The 22,453-nt window shown below is 43.0% G+C and overlaps 1 protein-coding gene across 1 annotated transcript; it reads right to left on the bottom strand.

Moving 5' to 3' along the window:
- Positions 1-442: 442 nt before the first annotated feature.
- Positions 443-13,357, bottom strand: LOC120041763 (zinc finger protein 883-like). Its single transcript, XM_038986625.1, has 2 exons — positions 12,774-13,357; positions 443-3,359 (listed from the first exon to the last, which is right to left on the bottom strand). The coding sequence occupies exons 1-2, from the start codon at positions 13,177-13,179 to the stop codon at positions 2,032-2,034; spliced, it is 1,734 nt and encodes a 577-aa protein (XP_038842553.1). The 5' UTR covers positions 13,180-13,357; the 3' UTR covers positions 443-2,031.
- Between the last annotated feature and the right edge of the window lie 9,096 nt (positions 13,358-22,453).

Genomic DNA, 22,453 nt, shown 5'->3' with positions numbered 1-22,453 from the left:
CCCAATAGCTTCTCTTCTCTCCCTCTGTCTCTCTCTATTGTCGAGAACTTTTCTGTAATTCAATATGATTTTTGTTTGTCTATTACCTATGTTTACAACAAGCAATGGGAAGATATCAGAACAGGGCCGTTGTCTTTGTCTACATGTTTATCTATGTTTACAACAAGCAATGGGAAGATATCAGAACAGAAACATTGGGGAATAATAACATATTGTACGGGATACATTTGTACTGTCGTGAATCCGTCTCTATAGTAACGCAAGGTCTCTTTCATCATCATGTGAAACGTCAATTACTATGGAAATGCTGGGATGTGTTTTTCTATGAAAATTATGTTTAATGATGTTGATACGACAAAGATTACAATCATCATCCTGAATATTAAGGCTATACTCCATGCTACACACACAGACACTCAACCATGCAAACTGGATGGGTTATTCTTTATTTAGACATCACACATTATAGTCTTACTCTAATCCAGACATCGTACACACTAAATCACATCCAGTATCATACACATCAACCTACACAGATCTACTACACGCAATATCTTGACTCAATTTTCTAACATCTGTGGCACAGGCATACAAAACCAAACAAATGTTGCTCGAACCTGTTTCTTGAATTCTAAACATCAGACATTTGAAATCTCTATTTTTGACCGTCAAAATACCTCTTATGGCAGTAATTTTACAAGCACTAATTATGGTCAATTTTGACTGAGAATAGTATATAGTTACAGTAAGGGCTAAAATAAGTATAGCCAGTTATAATTGTAACGGCTTAAGAGATTATAGGAAAATATCAGTCTTTATGCGGCTGAAAGAAAAGGAATATAACATATACTACTTACAGGAAACTCAATCTACATCCTTAGATGAAGTTGCGTGGAAAAAAGGAATGGGGTGGTGAAATAATGTTCTGTCATGGACAAAGGAACTCAAAAGGTGTGATGATATTAATTAACAAAAATGCCAATCCAAACGTGCAAACAGTCAGGAATTATTCGCAAGGAAGGTGGATCCTTTTGAATATAAAAAGTGATTGGAAAAACAGATTTGGCTCATTAATCTATATGGTCCAAATCACGATGATCCACACTTCTTAAAAAATATTTATACCAATTTATTGAACTTACATGCAACAAACGATCCAATCATTATGGTAGGACACTATAACACAGTGTTAAGTAGCTCAATTGACCATAAAGGAAATCACTCTACAAACTATCATCACCGTGCCCTTACGGAGATCACAAATATTATGGACTCATTAGAAATAGGGGAAATTTAGAGACTAAAAACCCCTGACCTAGTGAGAGATTCATGGAGGAGACTCTACAAACTATCATCAATGAAGAAGAAATCACAAATATTATGGGCACATTTGACATAGTGGATATTTGGAGATTATAAAACCCTGACCTATTGCGATACACATGGAGGAGACTCTACAAACTATCATCAATGAAGAAGAAATCACAAATATTATGGACTCATTAGAAATAGTGGATATTTGGAGATTATAAACCCCTGACCTATTGCGATACACATGGAGACTTAATCAAGCTAGTCGTCATCGAGAATGCTGCAGCAATTTCGGATCACACATTAGGAATGTGACAAAACATAGCTTTTTACCACCTGAGGAACATTGCCAAGGTGCGGCCTTTTCTTTCTTAGGCTGATACAGAGAGACTCATCCATGCTTTTATTACAAGCAGGCTTGACTACTGTAATGCTCTCCTATCTGGTCTACTCAAGAAAGCCTTTGGTCAACTGTAAAACATACAGAATGTTGCAGTACGGGTACTGACCAAGACCAGTCAATCTTTAGTTTTTTATCCTCTTATGTTTGTTGTGTGTAGTAAACGTTTCAGTTTTTGTTTTCATCGTTTTTTTCCCGTGAAGCTCATTGTGTTCCATTCCATGTCTGAAATGTGCTGAATAAATATCGCTTGGTTTGATTTGATGTGAATTTAGGTAATGTGACCAGGAAAATATAGTTCCACAATGAGAAGAGGTTCTCTAACTGCGTAAAATTCTTTCCTCACTGGGACCAATTGTGTGATTTATCCCCTGTGTGTGTAATTGTGTGTTTTCTTCCCCTGTGTGTTTCCTTTTATGTAATTTTAGGTCATGTGATCGTGAATATCTCTTTCCACACAGGGCGCAATGGTAAAGCTTCTCCCCTGTGTGTGTCCTCTCATGCTCCTTCATGTTATCTAACGACCTAAAGAATTTTCCACAATGGGAACAGGGGTAAGGCTTCTCTCCAGAGTGTATTTTCTTATGTTTGTTCAGGTTCCCTAAATACAAAAAACACTTTCCACACTGGGAGCAACTATGTGGTTTTTCTCCTGTGTGTGTCAGCTCATGCGATTTTAGGTCATGTGATCGTAAAAAACTATTTCCACATTGAGAGCAATGGTAAGATTTCTCCCTTGTGTGTCCCCTCTGGTGCTTTTTTAGGTCCGATGATGTTGAAAATATCTTTCCGCAATTGGAGCAGTGGTAAGGCTTTTCTCCTGTGTGTGTCCTCTGATGCTTTTTAAGGTTTGGTGATCTTGAAAATCTCTCTCCACACTGGGAGCAGTGGTAAGGCTTTTCTCCTGTGTGTTTCCTCTCATGCTCTTTTAGGTTCCCTAACTTGGTAAAATCCTTTCCACACAGAGCACAATGGTATGGTTTCTCCCCTGTGTGTGTCCTTTCATGCGCTTTCAGGTTATCTGAAGACCTAAAATTCTTTCCACAATGGGAACAGGGGTAAGGCTTCTCTCCAGAGTGTATTCTCTTATGTTTGTTCAGGTTCCCTATATGGGAAAACCTCTTACCACACTGGGAGCATTCGTAAGGCTTTTCACCTGTGTGTTTCCTCTCATGCTCTTTTAGGTTCCTCAACTTGGTAAAATCCTTTCCACAAAGAGAGCAATGGTAAGGTTTCTCCCCTGTGTGTGTCCTTTCATGCGCTTTCAGGTTATCTGAAGACCTAAAATTCTTTCCACAATGGGAACAGGGGTAAGGCTTCTCTCCAGAGTGTATTCTCATATGTTTGTTCAGGTTCCCTAAATGGGAAAAAAGCTTTCCACACTGTGAGCAATTGTGTGGTTTTTCCCCTGTGTGTGTCCTCTCATGTGATTTCAGGTCATGTGCTCGTGAGAATTTATTTCCACACTGGGAGCATTGGAAGGGCTTTTCTCCTGTGTGTTTCCTTTCATGCTCTTTCAGCTTCCATAACCACTTAAAACTCATGTTACACTGGGAGCAGTGGTGTCGCATCGCTGGCTTGGGCATCTCAGTGTCTGGTTCCCCTGAAGGACTCTTTCTGCTGTCAGATTGAGAGTCTGGTCTCTCTCCTGCCAAAGACAAAAGGAGTATTTAGTTAAACAGAGTATTTAGTTAAACAGAGAGACCTGAATGAAACCTCCATTATAAAACTGTTTTCCTATGAGGGTTAATCCAGACTAGAGCCCTCATTATGAAACACAACATTTGGACCCTGAATGCTGATTGGTTGATAGCTGTTAGTTATTCACGTTAATCCCGGGTAATGCCTGTTAACCTCTCTAGGGGGTGTCACCTGGCCAACATCCAGTGAAATTGCAGAGCGCCAAATTCAAAAACAGAAATACTCATTATAAAAATTCATAAAACATACAAGTGTTATACATCAGATTAACTTCTTGTTAACTTCTTATGGCTGGGGGCAGTATTGAGTAGCTTGGATGAATAAGGTGCCCAGAGTAAACTGCCTGCTACTCAGGCCCAGTTGCTAATACAGTGGGGCAAAAAAGTATTTAGTCAGCCACCAATTGTGCAAGTTCTCCCACTTAAAAAGATGAGAGAGGCCTGTAATTGTCATCATAGGTACACTTCAACTATGACAGACAAAATGAGAAAAGAAAATCCAGAAAATCACATTGTAGGATTTTTAATGAATTTATTTGCAAATTATGTGGGAGAAACTTGCACAATTGGTGGCTGACTAAATACTTTTTTGCCCCACTGTATATGCATATTATTAGTATATTTGGATAGAAAACACTCTGAAGTTTTCTAAAACTATTTGAATGATGTCTGTGAGTATAACAGAACTCATATGGCAGGCAAAAACCTGAGAAAAAAATCCAAATAGGAAGTGGGAAATCTGAGGTTTGTAGGTTTTCAACTCATCGCCTATCGAATATACAGTGAGATATTGGTCATATTGCACTTCCTAAGGCTTCCACTAGATGTCAACAGTCTTTAGAACCTTGATTGATGCTTATACTGTGAAGGAGGGGGGAATGAGGGCTCTTTGAGTCAGGGCTCTGGCAGAGTGCCATGAGCTGACGCGCATTCACGTGAGAGTTAGCTTGCGTTACATTGCATTTCTGAAGACAAAGGAATTCTCCGGTTGGAACATTATTGAAGATTTATGTTAAATACATCCTAAAGATTGATTCTATACTTCGTTTGACATGTTTCTACGAAATGTAATATGACTTTTCGTCTGAACTTTCGCATGGACTTGCCCGCACGTCGTGAGTTTGGATTGTGTACTGAACGCGCAAACAAAAAGGACATTATTGATGGACTTTATGGAACATATCAAACATTTATTGTGGAACTGGGATTCCTGGGAGTGCATTCTGATGAAGATCATCAAAGGTAAGTGACTATTTATAATGCTATTCTGACATCTGTTGACTCCACAACATGGCGGACATCTTCATGGCTTGTTTGGGCTCTGAGCGCTGTACTCAGATTATTGCATGGTGTGCTTTTTCCGTAAAGTTTTTTTGAAATCTGACACAGCGGTTGCATTAAGGAGAGGTTTATCTAAAGTTCCATGTATAATACTTCGTAGTAACATCTTTTATCAATGTTTATTATGAGTATTTCTGTAAATTGATGTGGCTCTCTGCAAAATCACCGTATGTTTTGGAGGCAAAACATGACTTTACATAACACGCCAATGTAAACTGAGATTTTGGATATAAATATGAACTTTATCGAACCAAACATACATGTATTGTTAACATGAAGTCCTATGAGTGTCATCTGATGAAGATCATCAAAGGTAAGTGATTCATTTTCTCTTTCTGCTTTTTGTGACTCCTCTCTTTGGCTGGAAAAATGGTTGCGTTTTTCTGTGAATAGGTGCTGACCTAACATAATGATATGTTGTGCTTTCGTCGTAAAGCCTTTTTGAAATCGGACACTGTGGTGGGATTAACAACAAGTTTATCTTTAAAATGGTATAAAATACTTGTATGTCTGAGGAATTTGAATTATGAGATTTCTGTTGTTTTGAATTTGGCGCCCTGCACTTTCACTGGCTGTTGTCATATCGATCCCATTAACGGGATCCCAGCCATAAGAAGTTAACCACTTATGTACCACTCTAGCCCCATTTTAACTTAGCCCTTTATGTACCATTCTAGCCCCATCTTAATCCAACCACGGTGGCAGATTTCAAAAAGACCTTACGGCGAAAGCAAACCATGCGATTAACTGAGAACAGAGCCCAGCAGACAAATCATTACAAACAGTAACCAACCAAGTAACAAAAGTCAGAAATAGCGATAGAATTTATCACTTACCTTTGATGATCTTCATATGGTTGCACTCCCAAGACTCCATGTTACACAATAAATGTTTGTTTTGTTCGATAAAGTCCCTCTTTATATTAAAAAACCTCAGTTTTGTTGGTGCGTTTTCAGTAATCCATTGGAACAAAGCGCGGTCACAGCAGGCAGACGAAAAATCTCAAAAGTACCATAAAAGTTCATAGAAACATGTCAAACGATGTTTATAATCAATCCTCAGGTTGTTTTTGTCATAAATAATCGATCATATTTCAACCGGACAATAGCTTCGTCAATAGAAAAGGAACTCATGTCTGGAAATTTCCACTGTCCTCTCATTGAAAGTGGTGTTTCTCCCTCATTTTTCAGAGTAAAAGCCTGAAACAATGCCTAAAGACTGGCCACATGTAGTGGAAGCCATAGGGATTGTGAACTGGGTCATAAGTCTTTGTATGGTGGATAGGCTTTCAATGGAAAAACAGCCATTTCAAAATAATAGCACTTCCTGGATGGATTTTCCTCAGGTTTTCGCTGTTATACTCACCTACATTATTTTAACAGTTTTGGAAACTTTAGAGTGTTTTCTATCCAAATCTACCAATTATATGCATATCCTAGCTTCTGGGCCTGAGTAGCAGGCAGTTTACTTTGGGCACGCTTTTCATCCAAAATTCCAAATGCTGCCCCCTACCCTAGTGAGGTTAACAGTTCCATTTGAATCATTCCTACACATCCACTGTCCCACAACCCAGCCAGGAAATTCATAAACTAATCTCCACTGTCCCACAGCCCAGCCAGGCCATTTATAAACTAATCTCCACTGTCCCACAGCCCAGCCAGGCCATTTATAAACTAATCTCCACTGTCCCACAGCCCAGCCAGGCCATTTATAAACTAATCTCCACTGTCCCACAGCCCAGCCAGGCCATTTATAAACTATTGTCCACTAGAAAGACTCATTTAGACATTATTACCCCTTGCTTACAGCCTAGCATTTGGTTTACAAAAGAGGCGATTTGTAAAAATCTTGCTATTTGCCTCTCCAACCTCGGCAATTGTTACACATTTTGTATGTAAAATAAAATATGTTTAGAACTTATTTTGGTGACTCATTATTAAACAGCAATGTATGGAACATGTTGATATATTTATGTGTAATCTCTTTAATTACTATAATGACACCTAGTGGCTAATTGTTGGTTTGCTACTAGAAATGGTACATACAGGGTTAAGAAGGGGCTAGATTGGTACATAAGAGGTTAAGATGGGGCTAGAATGGTATATAAGGGGTTAAGATGGGGCTAGAATGGTATATAAGGGGTTAAGATGGGGCTAGAATGGTATATAAGGGGTTAAGATGGGGCTAGAATGGTACATAAGGGGTTAAGATGGGGCTAGAATGGTACATAAAGGGCTAAGTTAAAATGGGGCTAGAATGGTACCTAAGTGGTTACCATCAATATAAATTGGAACCTGTTTCACTATCAATATCAACTTGGACCGGTCTGTTTACAATCAATATATATTTTTTAATTTATTTAACCTTTATTTTTTAAGTCAGTTAAGAACAAATTCTGATTTACAATGACGGCCTAGGAACAGTGGGTTAACTGCCTTGTTCAGGAGCAGAACGACAGATTTTTACCTTGTCAGCTCGGGGATTCGATCTAGCAACCTTTCGGTTATTGACCCAACACTCTAACCACTAGGCTAACTGCCGCTCCTACATTATCAACTGGGACCGGTCTGTGTTTACCATCATTATCAACTGGGACCGATCTGTGTTTACCATCATTATCAACCGGGACCGGTCTGTGTTTACCATCATTATCAACTGGGACCGGTCTGTGTTTACCATCATTATCAACCGGGACCGGTCTGTGTTTACCATCATTATCAACTGGGACCGATCTGTGTTTACCATCATTATCAACCGGGACCGGTCTGTGTTTACCATCATTATCAACTGGGACCGGTCTGTGTTTACCATCATTATCAACTGGGACCGATCTGTGTTTACCATCATTATCAACCGGGACCGGTCTGTGTTTACCATTATTATCAACCCGGGACCGGTCTGTGTTTACCATCATTATCAACTGGGACCGGTCTGTGTTTACCATCATTATCAACTGGGACCGGTCTGTGTTTACCATCATTATCAACTGGGACCGGTCTGTGTTTACCATCATTACCAACTGGGACCGGTCTGTGTTTACCATCATTACCATCATTATCAACTGGGACCGGTCTGTGTTACCATCATTATCAACTGGGACCGGTCTGTGTTTACCATCATTATCAACTGGGACCGGTCTGTGTTTACCATCATTATCAACTGGGACCGGTCTGTGTTTACCATCATTATCAACTGGGACCGGTCTGTGTTTACCATCATTATCAACTGGGACCGGTCTGTGTTTACCATCATTATCAACTGGGACCGGTCTGTGTTTACCATCATTATCAACTGGGACCGGTCTGTGTTTACCATCATTATCAACTGGGACCGGTCTGTGTTTACCATCATTACCAACTGGGACCGGTCTGTGTTTACCATCATTACCATCATTATCAACTGGGACCGGTCTGTGTTACCATCATTATCAACTGGGACCGGTCTGTGTTTACCATCATTATCAACTGGGACCGGTCTGTGTTTACCATCATTATCAACTGGGACCGGTCTGTGTTTACCATCATTATCAACTGGGACCGGTCTGTGTTTACCATCATTATCAACTGGGACCGGTCTGTGTTTACCATCAGTATCAACCGGGACCGGTCTGTGTTTACCATCAGTATCAACTGGGACCGGTCTGTGTTTACCATCAGTATCAACTGGGACCGGTCTGTGTTTACCATCATTATCAACCGGGACCGGTCTGTGTTTACCATCAGTATCAACCGGGACCGGTCTGTGTTTACCATCATTATCAACCGGGACCGGTCTGTGTTTACCATCAGTATCAACTGGGACCGGTCTGTGTTTACCATCATTATCAACTGGGACCGGTCTGTGTTTACCATCGTTACCAACTGGGACCGGTCTGTGTTTACCATCATTATCAACTGGGACCGGTCTGTGTTTACCATCATTATCAACTGGGACCGGTCTGTGTTTACCATCATTATCAACCGGGACCGGTCTGTGTTTACCATCATTATCAACCGGGACCGGTCTGTGTTTACCATCATTATCAACCGGGACCGGTCTGTGTTTACCATCGTTATCAACCGGGACCGGTCTGTGTTTACCATCGTTACCAACCGGGACCGGTCTGTGTTTACCATCGTTACCAACTGGGACCGGTCTGTGTTTACCATCGTTACCAACTGGGACCGGTCTGTGTTTACCATCATTATCAACTGGGACCGGTCTGTGTTTACCATCATTATCAACTGGGACCGGTCTGTGTTTACCATCGTTACCAACTGGGACCGGTCTGTGTTTACCATCGTTATCAACTTGGACCGGTCTGTGTTACCATCATTATCAACCGGGACCGGTCTGTGTTTACCATCATTATCAACTGGGACCGGTCTATGTTTACCATCATTATCAACTGGGACCGGTCTGTGTTTACCATCATTACCAACTGGGACCGGTCTGTGTTTACCATCATTACCAACTGGGACCGGTCTGTGTTTACCATCATTACCAACTGGGACCGGTCTGTGTTTACCATCGTTACCAACCGGGACCGGTCTGTGTTTACCATCGTTACCAACTGGGACCGGTCTGTGTTTACCATCGTTACCAACTGGGACCGGTCTGTGTTTACCATCATTATCAACTGGGACCGGTCTGTGTTTACCATCGTTACCAACTGGGACCGGTCTGTGTTTACCATCGTTATCAACTTGGACCGGTCTGTGTTACCATCATTATCAACCGGGACCGGTCTGTGTTTACCATCATTATCAACTGGGACCGGTCTATGTTTACCATCATTATCAACTGGGACCGGTCTGTGTTTACCATCATTACCAACTGGGACCGGTCTGTGTTTACCATCATTACCAACTGGGACCGGTCTGTGTTTACCATCATTACCAACTGGGACCGGTCTGTGTTTACCATCATTACCAACTGGGACCGGTCTGTGTTTACCATCATTATCAACTGGGACCGGTCTGTGTTTACCATCATTACCAACTGGGACCGGTCTGTGTTTACCATCATTATCAACTGGGACCGGTCTGTGTTACCATCATTATCAACTGGGACCGGTCTGTGTTTACCATCATTATCAACTTGGACCGGTCTGTGTTTACCATCATTACCAACTGGGACCGGTCTGTGTTTACCATCATTATCAACTGGGACCGGTCTGTGTTTACCATCATTATCAACCGGGACCGGTCTGTGTTTACCATCATTATCAACTGGGACCGGTCTGTGTTTACCATCATTATCAACTGGGACCGGTCTGTGTTTACCATCGTTATCAACTGGGACCGGTCTGTGTTTACCATCGTTATCAACTGGGACCGGTCTGTGTTTACCATCATTATCAACTGGGACCGGTCTGTGTTTACCATCATTATCAACTGGGACCGGTCTGTGTTTACCATCGTTATCAACTGGGACCGGTCTGTGTTTACCATCATTACCAACTGGGACCGGTCTGTGTTTACCATCGTTATCAACTGGGACCGGTCTGTGTTTCCCATCATTATCATCTTGGACCGGTCTGTGTTTACCAGGATACATTGCTTTCTTTAACTGCGAGACAAACCTTTAAGTATAAAAAATGTGATTTTGTTCAACCAATAAAATATATCTTAGACATTTTCTTGGACACATGGAGACGTGTTGTCATGGAAACATGTTGAAACACTCCTTGTAAAGGTCTAAAGGAAGTGGCTAATTAGAATATTGGGACGTCGTTTGAAGCCACTACAGAAACAATGTTGACATTTTGAAACGTGACCTCCGCCCTGCCGTAGGGAACGAACGTGACCGGCTGAGACAAAATTTTCTAAACCAGTCTGGTGAAATCAAGCATCACCACTATTAGGAATATATTATTATATTACACAAAATAAATATCAATAGAAAAACAGTCTAACTAATACAATACATCTAGTTTGTTTAGTTTCATTCCAGCTGCAGAGGTTGATGTGACTATTAGCTTTAGTTGGCTAGCTAGCAAGGGAGAAGAATGTTCGCCAGCCTGCATAGCAACCATTTCTTTTTTGAATGAACAACCAGTGTGATTGGCTAGAAACTATAGAATGAACAACCAGTGTGATTGGCTAGAAACTATAGAATGAACAACCAGTATGATTGGCTAGAAACTATAGAATGAACAACCAGTATGATTGGCTAGAAACTATAGAATGAACAACCAGTGTGATTGGCTAGAAACTATAGAATGAACAACCAGTATGATTGGCTAGAAACTATAGAATGAACAACCAGTATGATTGGCTAGAAACTATAGAATGAACAACCAGTGTGATTGGCTAGAAACTATAGAATGAACAACCAGTGTGATTGGCTAGAAACTATAGAATGAACAACCAGTGTGATTGGCTAGAAACTATAGAATGAACAACCAGTGTGATTGGCTAGAAACTATAGAATGAACAACCAGTGTGATTGGCTAGAAACTATAGAATGAACAACCAGTGTGATTGGCTAGAAACTATAGAATGAACAACAAGTGTGATTGGCTAGAAACTATAGAATGAACAACAAGTGTGATTGGCTAGAAACTATAGAATGAACAACCAGTATGATTGGCTAGAAACTATGCCAAAAGAATGAACAACCAGTGTTTTTGTCTCTTAACCTCAGAAATAGAACTAACAACTGGTTAGAGCCACTTTGATATCAGAAAAAAACATTTATTTGTATATATTTTGGTTGTTGTTGAATATAATGTTGAATAGAATGTATTTAAAGTATATAGAATTAATATATAACTGCTTATTGTGTATAACATTGAATGGAAACAGAATATCCCTTTATTTGTCATGACTGACTTCAAGCATTTTATTATTTATATTGTCACATAGCAATAACCCCCACCTGTGAGGTCTAAGTCCATAACATGGACTGCTCTCAACAGCCTCTTTCCACATACTACCAACCCAACAGATGTGTCTTGGACAGCCTCTTTCCACATGCTACCAACCCAACAGATGTGTCTTGGACAGCCTCTTTCCACATGCTACCAACCCAACAGATGTGTCTTGAACAGCCTCTTTCCACATGCTACCAACCCAACAGATGTGTCTTGGACAGCCTCTTTCCACATGCTACCAACCCAACAGATGTGTCTTGGACAGCCTCTTTCCACATGCTACCAACCCAACAGATGTGTCTTGGACAGCCTCTTTCCACATGCTACCAACCCAACAGATGTGTCTTGGACAGCCTCTTTCCACATGCTACCAACCCAACAGATGTGTCTTGGACAGCCTCTTTCCACATGCTACCAACCCAACAGATGTGTCTTGGACAGCCTCTTTCCACATGCTACCAACCCAACAGATGTGTCTTGGACAGCCTCTTTCCACATGCTACCAACCCAACAGATGTGTCTTGGACAGCCTCTTTCCACATGCTACCAACCCAACAGATGTGTCTTGGACAGCCTCTTTCCACATGCTACCAACCCAACAGATGTGTCTTGGACAGCCTCTTTCCACATGCTACCAACCCAACAGATGTGTCTTGGACAGCCTCTTTCCACATGCTACCAACCCAACAGATGAGTCTTCCAGTGGAGGCTCCTCAGGGGTCGGTAGGGAACTAAAACTAGTCCTTGTGCATAGAGTTGTATGTGTTGCTAAGCTTTGAAATCAATGGTTTCTGTAAGATTGATGCACGGGTGCGTCAAAATACCATTAAAGGATTTTAAATAACATGTGGTAATTATTTTTTAATACATTTTATCTAGATCAAAATTATCCTTCCTTGTCTTGATTCTGTCCTCTTCATCATTTGAAGTCAGACATGAGTTGATTTTTGCTTTTATGTGATGTCAAGCAAAGCACTACAGAAAGAGATATTCAGATGTTTACAAATGTTAACGTTTTGTTGGCCGCCCCTGTCTCTTTGTAGTTTTAACAATTCCCACAGCACAGAACTATTAAAGTGTAGAACTTCAGTAGAATGCCCCTTTAAAATCACACATCGTTCAACAACTGCAGAGTTTGTACCCCTGTTATTAAGATATTACTCACTGCTGTTAATCAGATCTCCTGTCTCCTCCTCTTCTTCTTCTTCCAATGTGACAGTAATCTCCCCCACTTCCTTCATTCCAAAAATGTCTTCCTCTTCTTTCACTGTGACAGTCATCTCCCCCACCTCTTCTTTTACCTCCCCCTCTTCTTTTACTGTAACATCCTCTTCCACTCTGAACGCTTCTTCACCTTCTGTCAATTTAACTTCTAACTCTTCTTCTTTCACTGTAACAGCCTCGCCCTTTACTTCTTTTTTTACTGTGACATCCTCTTCTTCCTTCTCCTCTTTCACGACAATGTTCAGCCCCAGAGTTTCTTTCTCCGTCCAGCAGATCCCATCTTTAGAAGGTGAGGAGTCGTTTACTGAGCTCATGGTTGGGATGTTAGCTAAATAGCTAGTTAGCATTAGTGACTAGACTAGCACTACTGCTAATTTACTCAGCCAGTTAGCTAACAACAACGTACATATTACATTAAATTGGGTAACTAACTAGTAGATACGACAAGTGTGTTTAAAACACTGTGGCTAATATACCCCGAAAACGTGTAAAGAGCTGCAATGTTTTCGGCTATGTTGGCTAAAAGCTACGGAGGTGGATAACTCGCCGTTGTTGTAGAAGCGTCCCGTCCATTAGATTATACGTCACACTGGTAGCATTGACTGAAACCGGCACATCTCTGTCTGCTGGGTGAGGAGGGTAACACAGTCAATGGAAATTTTTATTTTATTTTGAGACAAAAAGTAGATTTTTCATTTATTTCATAATATAAGAGAAGCATGTGTTGATTAGTGAATATATTTAATGAGTGAGCATTTTAAACACCCTACCATACTACTGTACATCTGCATTTAGGAAATCAATCAAACAAACAGATAATATCCCAATAAGGTAGCTAGGTCCAAACTGCTCCTACACTGTGTAACAGTACAGAGTAGGTCCAAACTGCTCCTACACGGTGTAACAGTACTGAGTAGGTCCAAACTGCTCCTACACGGTGTAACAGTGCTGAGTAGGTCCAAACTGCTCCTACATGGTGTAACAGTACTGAGTAGGTCCAATTTGCTCCTACACGGTGTAACGGTACTGAGTAGGTCCAAACTGCTCCTACACGGTGTAACAGTACTGAGTAGGTCCAAACTGCTCCTACACGGTGTAACAGTACTGAGTAGGTCCAAACTGCTCCTACACGGTGTAACAGTACTGAGTAGGTCCAAACTTCTCCTACACGGTGTAACAGTACTGAGTAGGTCCAAACTGCTCCTACACGGTGTAACAGTACTGAGTAGGTCCAAACTGCTCCTACACGGTGTAACAGTACTGAGTAGGTCCAAACTGCTCCTACACGGTGTAACAGTACTGAGTAGGTCCAAACTGTTCCTACACGGTGTAACAGTACTGAGTAGGTCCAAACTGCTCCTACACGGTGTAACAGTACTGAGTAGGTTTAAACTGCTCCTACACGGTGTAACAGTACTGAGTAGGTTTAAACTGCTCCTACACGGTGTAACGGTACTGAGTAGGTCCAAACTGCTCCTACACGGTGTAACGGTACTGAGTAGGTCCAAACTGCTCCTACACGGTGTAACAGTACTGAGTAGGTCCAAACTGCTCCTACACGGTGTAACAGTGCTGAGTAGGTCCAAACTGCTCCTACACGGTGTAACAGTACTGAGTAGGTCCAAACTGCTCCTACACGGTGTAACAGTACTGAGTAGGTCCAAACTGTTCCTACACGGTGTAACAGTACTGAGTAGGTCCAAACTGCTACTACACGGTGTAACAGTACTGAGTAGGTCCAAACTGCTCCTACACGGTGTAACAGTACAGAGTAGGTCCAAACTGCTCCTACACGGTGTAACAGTGCTGAGTAGGTCCAAACTGTTCCTACACGGTGTAACAGTACTAGGTAGGTCCAAACTGCTCCTACACGGTGTAACAGTACTGAGTAGGTCCAAACTGCTCCTACACGGTGTAACAGTGCTGAGTAGGTCCAAACTGCTCCTACACGGTGTAACAGTACTGAGCTGGTCCAAACTGCTCCTACACGGTGTAACAGTACTGAGTAGGTCCAATTTGCTCCTACACGGTGTAACAGTACTGAGTAGATCCAAACTGCTCCTACACGGTGTAACAGTACTGAGTAGGTCCAAACTGCTCCTACACGGTGTAACAGTACTGAGTAGGTCCAATTTGCTCCTACACGGTGTAACAGTACTGAGTAGATCCAAACTGCTCCTACACGGTGTAACAGTACTGAGTAGGTCCAAACTGCTCCTACACGGTGTAACAGTACTGAGTAGATCCAAACTGCTCCTACACGGTGTAACAGTACTGAGTAGGTCCAAACTGCTCCTACACGGTGTAACAGTACTGAGTAGATCCAAACTGCTCCTACACGGTGTAACAGTACTGAGTAGGTCCAAACTGCTCCTACACGGTGTAACAGTACTGAGTAGATCCAAACTGCTCCTACACGGTGTAACAGTACTGAGTAGGTCCAAACTGCTCCTACACGGTGTAACAGTACTGAGTAGGTCCAAACTGCTCCTACACGGTGTAACAATACATCATGTAAACTCAGCGACAAAAAAATGGTCCCCTTTTCAGGACCCAGTCTTTCAAAGATAATATATAAAAATCCAAATAACTTCACAGATCTTCATTGTAAAGGGTTTAAACACTGTTTCCCATGCTTGTTCAATGAACCATAAACAATTAATGAACATGCACCTGTGGAACGGTCATTAAGACACTAACAGCTTACAGATGGCAGGCAATTAAGGTCACAGTAATGAAAACTTAGGACACTAAAGAGGCCTTTCTACGGACTCTGAAAAACACCAAACTAAAGATGCCCAGGGTCCCTCCTCATCTGCGTGAACGTGACTTAGGCATGCTGCAAGGAGGAATGAGGACTGCAGATATGACTAGGGCAATAAATTGCAATGTCCGTACTGTGAGACGCTTAAGACAGCGCTACAGGGAGACAGGACGGACAGCTGATTGTCCACACAGTGGCAGACCATGTGTAACAACCCCTGCACAGGATCGGTACATCCGAACATCACACCTGCGGGACAGGTACAGGACAGGACAACAACTGCCCGAGTTCCACCAGGAACATACAATCCCTCCATCAGTGCTCCGACTGTCCTCAATAGGCTGAGAGAGGCTGGACTGAGGGCTTGTAGGCCTGTTGTAAGGCAGGTCCTCACCAGACATCACCAGCAACAACGTCGCCTATGGGTACAAACCCACTGTCGCTGGACCAGACAGGACTGTCAAAAAATGCTCTTCACTGACGAGTCATGGTTTTGTCTCACCAGGGGTGATGGTCGGATTCGCAGTTATCGTCGAAGTAATTAGTGTTACATCGAGGCCTGTACTCTGGAGCGGGATCGATTTGGAGGTGAAGGGTCTGTCATGGTCTGGGGCGGTTTGTCACAGCATCATCGGACTGAGCTTGTTGTAATTGCAGGCAATCTCAACGCTGAGCGTTACAGGGAAGACATCCTCCTCCCTCATGTGGTACCCTTCCTGCAGGCTCATCCTGACATGACCCTCCAGCATGACAATGCCACCAGCCATACTGCTCGTTCTGTGTTTATTTCCTGCAAGACAGGAATGTCAATGTTCTGCCATGGCCAGTGAAGAGCCCGAATCTCAATCCCATTGAGCATGTCTGGGACCTGTTGGATCGGAGGGTGAGGGCTAGGGCCATTCCCCCCAGAAATGCCCGGGAACTTGCAGGTGCCTTGGTGGAAGAGTGGGGTAACATCTCACAGCAAGAACTGGCAAATCTGGTGCAGTCCATGAGGAGGAGATAAACTGCCGTACTTATTGCAGCTGGTGGCCACACCTGATACTGACTTTTACTTTTGATTTTGACACCCCCCCTTTGTTCAGGGACACATTATTCCATTTCTGTTAGTCACATGTCTGTGGAACTTGTTCAGTTTATGTCTCAGTTGTTGAATCTTGTCATGATCATAGAAACACATTGAATAACACATTGATACAATGGCTGAACAAACAGTCCAAAAATAAAACATAATTCCATTTGTTTTTGAAACCAGTACCTGGTTACCTTCAGACGCTCGAGACCGAAGTTGGCACATTGGTGGTATCATCTTCGGTAGAGCAAAACGGGGAACGCCATCGTGTTTGTGAGAGTCTTATCCTTCCATAGAGTGGTCATAACCGTTCGCTAAAGATGTTTTCTATGAGAAGACCGAGTTTTCTATCTCATACAGATGGATTTTGATGTCAATCAACTTTTAAAAATCAAGAAACGCTGAAGTAATTCCATACTATGAAACTAGTCCAGTGGAGTTTATCCTCTCTCCCTCTCTCTCCCTGTAGTTCTGTACTGAAACAGCTGCAACAACGTGACTCGCGACGTTGCTGGATGCAGGCCTAGCTCTGCTACCTCGCCAGCTAATTCATGATTCAGAAATCATTCGACAAATTCGTTGTTTTATTGAAAGTGTGTGGCCGACTTGAGTTATTTTTTTTGTCCAAAGTACTATTGGTTTTGAGTCAGGAAATGTGAACTTACCTAAAGCATTTGCGATGATTTTATATCATTATTTTATGTAGCCGACTGCTACAGCAGTGGAGATGGGGAACAACCGTGGACTCTTGAGGGGAATCCTCCTGCTACGTAGAACACATTACCTCCTTATTCATAGAGAAGCCAGCATTACCCTGGGCTCCAGAGTGGTACAGTAGTCTGAGGCACTGCATCTCAGTGCAAGAGGGGTCACTACAGTACCTGGTTTCGAATCCAGGCTGTATCACATCCGGCCGTGATTGGGAGTCGCACAATTGGCCCAGCGTCGTCCGGGTTTTGCCGGGGTAGGCCTTCATTGTAAATAAGAATTTGTTCTTAAAGGTTAAATATATATATATTTTAAATTACACGTTAGTTATACAGAGTAAACAACCTACAAGTACAGTAGATATACAAAAGTATGTGGACGCCCCTTCAAATTACTGGATTTTGATTTTTTCACCTCATCAACCTGAAAGGGGTGGGTCTAGCCCTTTAAATGCCCTTTAAAAGTCATTAGTCCTCTCTCAACAAAAGTATGTGGACGTCCCTTCAAATTAGTGGATTCGGCTATTTCAGCCACATCCGTTGCTGGCAGGTGTATAAAATCGAGCACACAGCCATGCAATCTCCATAGACAAGCAATGACAGTAGAATGGCCTTACTGAAGAGCTCAGTGACTTTCAACGTCATTGGATACCACCTTTCCAACAAGTCAGTTCGTAAAATGTCTGCCCTGCTATAGCTGCCCCAGTCAACTGTAAGTGCTGTTATTGTGAAGTGGAAACGTCTAGGAGCAACAACGGCTCAGCTGTGAAGTGGTAGGCCACAACAAGCTCACAGAACAGGACCGCCGAGTGCTGAAGCGTGTAACGCGTAAAAATCCTCTGTCCTCGGCTGCAACACTCACTACTGAGTTACAAACTGCCTCTAGAAGCAACGTCAGCACAAGAACCGTTTGTCTGGGAGCTTTGTGAAATGGGTTTCAATGGTCGAGCAGCCGCAGCCAAGCCTAAGATCACCATGCGCAATGCCAAGCGTCGGCTGGAATGGTGGAAAGCTCGTCGCCATTGGACTCCAGAGCAGTGGAAACGCGTTCTCTGGAGTGATGAATCACGCTTCACCATCTGGCAGCACGATGGACGAATCTGGGTTTGGCGGATGCCAGGAGAACGCTACCTGCTCGAATGCATAGTGCCAACTGTAAAGTTTGGTGGAGGAGGAATAATGGTCTGGGGCTGTTTTTTATGGTTCGGGCTAGGCCCCTTAGTTCCAGTGAAGGGAAATCTTAACGCTACTGCAGACAATGACATTCTAGATGATTTTGTGATCGACCTCACTAAAGCTCTTGTGGCTGAATAGAAGCAAGCCCCCACCCCCCAGCAATGTTCCAACATCTAGTGGAAAGTCTTCCCAGAAGGGTGAAGGCTGTTATAGCAGCAAGGGGGGGACCAATTCCATATTAATGCCCATTAATTTTGGAATGATATGTTGGACAAGCAGGTGTCCACACACAACCTCTATGAGTGGGACCGTTAGGGGGTTTATTTTCACATTTGCCCAAAACAGATTATTACTGCTGCTTCTACTGCTGTGTGGCAGCATCTCGTTGATCTTTCATTGGTGATGTCACAGCCATGTTGTCAGGCTGTATTGTCCAAAATAGTGACATCGCCGAAGTCAAGGATCGGTAGGATAGTCGGTTTTACAAGGGTATGTTTGGCAGCATGAGTGAAGGATGCTTTCTTGCGAAATAGGAAGCTGATTCTAGATGTAATTTTGGATTGGAGATGCTTAATGTGAGTCTGGAAGGAGAGTTTACAGTCTAACCAGATACCTAGGTATTTGTAGTTGTCCACATATTCTAAGTCAGAACTGTCCAGAGTAGTGATGCTAGACGGGAGGGCAGGTGCGGGCAGCTATCGGTTGAAGAGCATGCATTTAGTTTTACTTGCATTTAAGAGCAGTTGGAGGCCACGGAAGGAGAGTTGTATGGCATTGAAGCTTGTCTGGAGGTTAGTTAACACAGTGCCCAAAGAAGGGCCAGAAGTATACAGAATGGTGTCATCTGCGTAGAGGTGGATCAGAGAATCACCAGCAGCAAGAGCGACATCATTGATATATAAAGAGAAAAGAGTCGGCCCAAGAATTGAACTCTGTGGCACCCCCATAGAGACTGCCAGAGGTCCGGACAACAGGCCCTCCGATTTGACACACTGAACTCTGTCTAAGAAGTAGTTGGTGAACCAGGCGAGCCAGTCATTTGAGAAACCAAGGCTGTTGAGTCTGCCAATAAGAATGTGGTGATTGACAGAGTTGAAAGCCTTGGCCAGGTCGATGAATACGGTTGCACAGTAATGTCTTTTATCGATGGCGGTTATGATATCGTTTAGGACCTTGAGCGTGGCTGAGGTGCATCCATGACCAGCTCGGAAACCAGATTGCATAGCGGAGAAGGTAAGATGGGATTCGAAATGGTCGGTGATCTGTTTGTTAACTTGGCTTTCGAAGACCTTAGAAAGGCAGGGTAGGATAGATATAGGTCTGTAACAGTTTGTGTCTAGAGTGTCTCCCCCTTTGAAGAGGGGGATGACCGCGGCAGCTTTCCAATCTTTGGGGATCTCAGACGATACGAAAGAGAGGTTGAACAGGCTAATAATAGTGGTTGCAACAATTGTGGCGGATAATTTTAGAAAGAGAGAGTCCAGATTGTCTAGCCCAGCTGATTTGTAGGGGTCCACATTTTGCTATCTGGATTTGGGTGAAGGAAAAATGGGGGTGGCTTGGGCAAGTTGCTGTGGGGGGTGCAGAGCTGTTGACCAGGGTAGGGGTAGCCAGGTGGAAAGCATGGCCAGCCGTAGAAAAATGCTTATTAAAATTCTCAATTATTGTGGATTTATCGGTGGTGACAGTGTTTCCTAGCCTCAGTGCAGTGGGCAGTTGGGAGGTGGTGCTCTTATTCTCCATGGACTTTATAGTGTCCCAGAACTTTTTGGAGTTTGTGCTACAGGATGCAAATTTCTGTTTGAAAAAGCTAGCCTTTGATTTCCTAACTGCCTGTGTATATTGGTTCCTAACTTCCCTGAAAAGTTCCATATCGCGGAGGCTATTCGATGCTAATGCAGAACGCCACAGGATGTTTTGTGCTGGTCAAGGGCAGTCAGGTCTGGAGTGAACCAAGGGCTATATCTGTTCCTTGTTCAACATTTCTTGAATGGGGCATGCTTATTTAAGATGGTGAGGAAAGCACGTTTAAAGAATAATCAGGCGTCCTCTACTGATGGAATGGGGTCAATATCCTTCCAGGATACCCGGGCCAGGTCGATTAGGAAGGCCTGCTCGCTGAAGTGTTTTAGGGAGCGTTTGATAGTGATGAGGGGTGGTGGTTTGACCGCGGACCCATTACTGACGCAGGCAGTGATCGCTGAGATCCTGATTGGAAACAGCAGAGGTGTATTTAGAGGACAGGTTGGTCAGGATGATATCTATGAGGGTGCCTGTGTTTACGGATTTAGGGTTGTACCTAGTGGGTTCCATGATAATTTGGGTGAGATTGAGGGCATCTAGTTTAGATTGTAGGATGGCTGGGGTGTTAAGCATATCCCAGTTTAGGTCACCTAACAGTACGAACTCTGAAGATAAATGGGGGGCAATTAATTCACATATGGTGTCCAGGGCACAGCTGGGGGGCGAGGGGCAACAGTGAGAGACTTATTTCTGGAAAGGTGGGTTTTTAGAAGTAGAAGCTGGCAAGATGGCAGCATTCCCGCAAAACTGAAAGCGCGAACCACCGCTTGTAATTATGGCAAGGCGACTGGAAACGTGACCGAATACAAACAGTGCAGCTATTCCCTCTGCAAGGCAATCAAACAAGCAAAGCGTCAGTATAAAGACAAAGTAGAGTCGCAATTCAACGGCTCATACACGAGACGTATGTGGCGGGGTCTACAGTCAATCACGGATTACAAAAAGAAAACCAGCCCCGTCGCGGACATCGACGTCTTGCTCCCAGACAAATTAAACAACTTCTTTGCTCGCTTTCAGCGGGCCGTGCCACTGACATGGCCCGCTACCAAAGCCTGTGGGCTCTCCTTCTCCGTGGCCAACGTGAGTAAAACATTTAAACGTGTTAACTCTCGCAAGGCTGCCGGCCCAGACGGCATCCCTAGCCGCGTCCTCAGAGCATGCGCAGACCAGCTGGCTGGTGTGTTTACGGACATATTCAATCAATCCCTATCCCAGTCTGTTTTCCCCACATGCTTCAAGATGGCCACTATTGTTCCTGTTCCCAAGAAAGCTAAGGTAACTGAACTAAATGACTATCGCCCCGTTGCACTCACTTCTGTCATCATGAAGTGCTTTGAGAGACTAGTCAAGGAGCATATCACCTCCACCCTATCTGATACCCTAGACCCACACCAATTTGCCTACCGCCCCAAAAGGTCCACTGACAATACAATCGCCTTCACACTGCCCTATCCCATCTGGACAAGAGGAATACCTATGTAAGAATGCTGTTCATTGACTACAACTCAGCATTTTTTGTATGTGACCAATAATATCTGCTAACCATGTGTATGTGACCAATAACATCTGCTAACCATGTGTATGTGACCATTAACATCTGCTAACCATGTGTATGTGACCAATAACATCTGCTAACCATGTGTATGTGACAAATAACATCTGCTGACCATGTGTATGTGACCCTTAACATCTGCTAACCATGTGTATGTGACCAATAACATCTGCTAACCATGTGTATGTGACCCTTAACATCTGCTAACCATGTGTATGTGACCAATACAATTTGATTTGATTTAGTGAATATTTTTAGAAACTGCGTTACCGACTCCATTCAGCAGACGGCGAAGTGAGATTTTCAGGTGATGCTTCTCGCGTGACGTATAATGTAGTGGACACACGGGTTTCCACTAGTTACCACAGCCACAAAGTAAAAATTGACTATAACGAAAAATTAATGAAAACAAACATTTGATTTTTGGTCTTAATTTAGGGTTCAGCATAAAGTTGGCAATGTGGTTAGGATTAAGGTTGAAATTAAATTTTAAGAAGATAAATTGTAGAAATGGGTGGGGCTTATGACTTTGAGGCTGTGGTAACTA

The sequence above is a fragment of the Salvelinus namaycush genome, unplaced genomic scaffold, assembly GCF_016432855.1.
Source record: "Salvelinus namaycush isolate Seneca unplaced genomic scaffold, SaNama_1.0 Scaffold529, whole genome shotgun sequence".
Lineage (NCBI taxonomy): Eukaryota > Metazoa > Chordata > Actinopteri > Salmoniformes > Salmonidae > Salvelinus > Salvelinus namaycush.
The sequence above is the reverse complement of the archived record's forward strand: the minus strand, read 5'-3'. Positions and strand labels throughout refer to the sequence as shown.

Coding starts and splice junctions, on each gene's coding strand:
- LOC120041763 (XM_038986625.1), bottom strand. CDS start 13,179: ATGCTAACTAGCTATTTAGCTAACATCCCAACCATGAGCTCAGTAAAC. Junction 3,360..12,773: donor AGGAGATCTGATTAACAGCA/GTGAGTAATATC, acceptor TGTCTTTGGCAG/GAGAGAGACCAGACTCTCAA.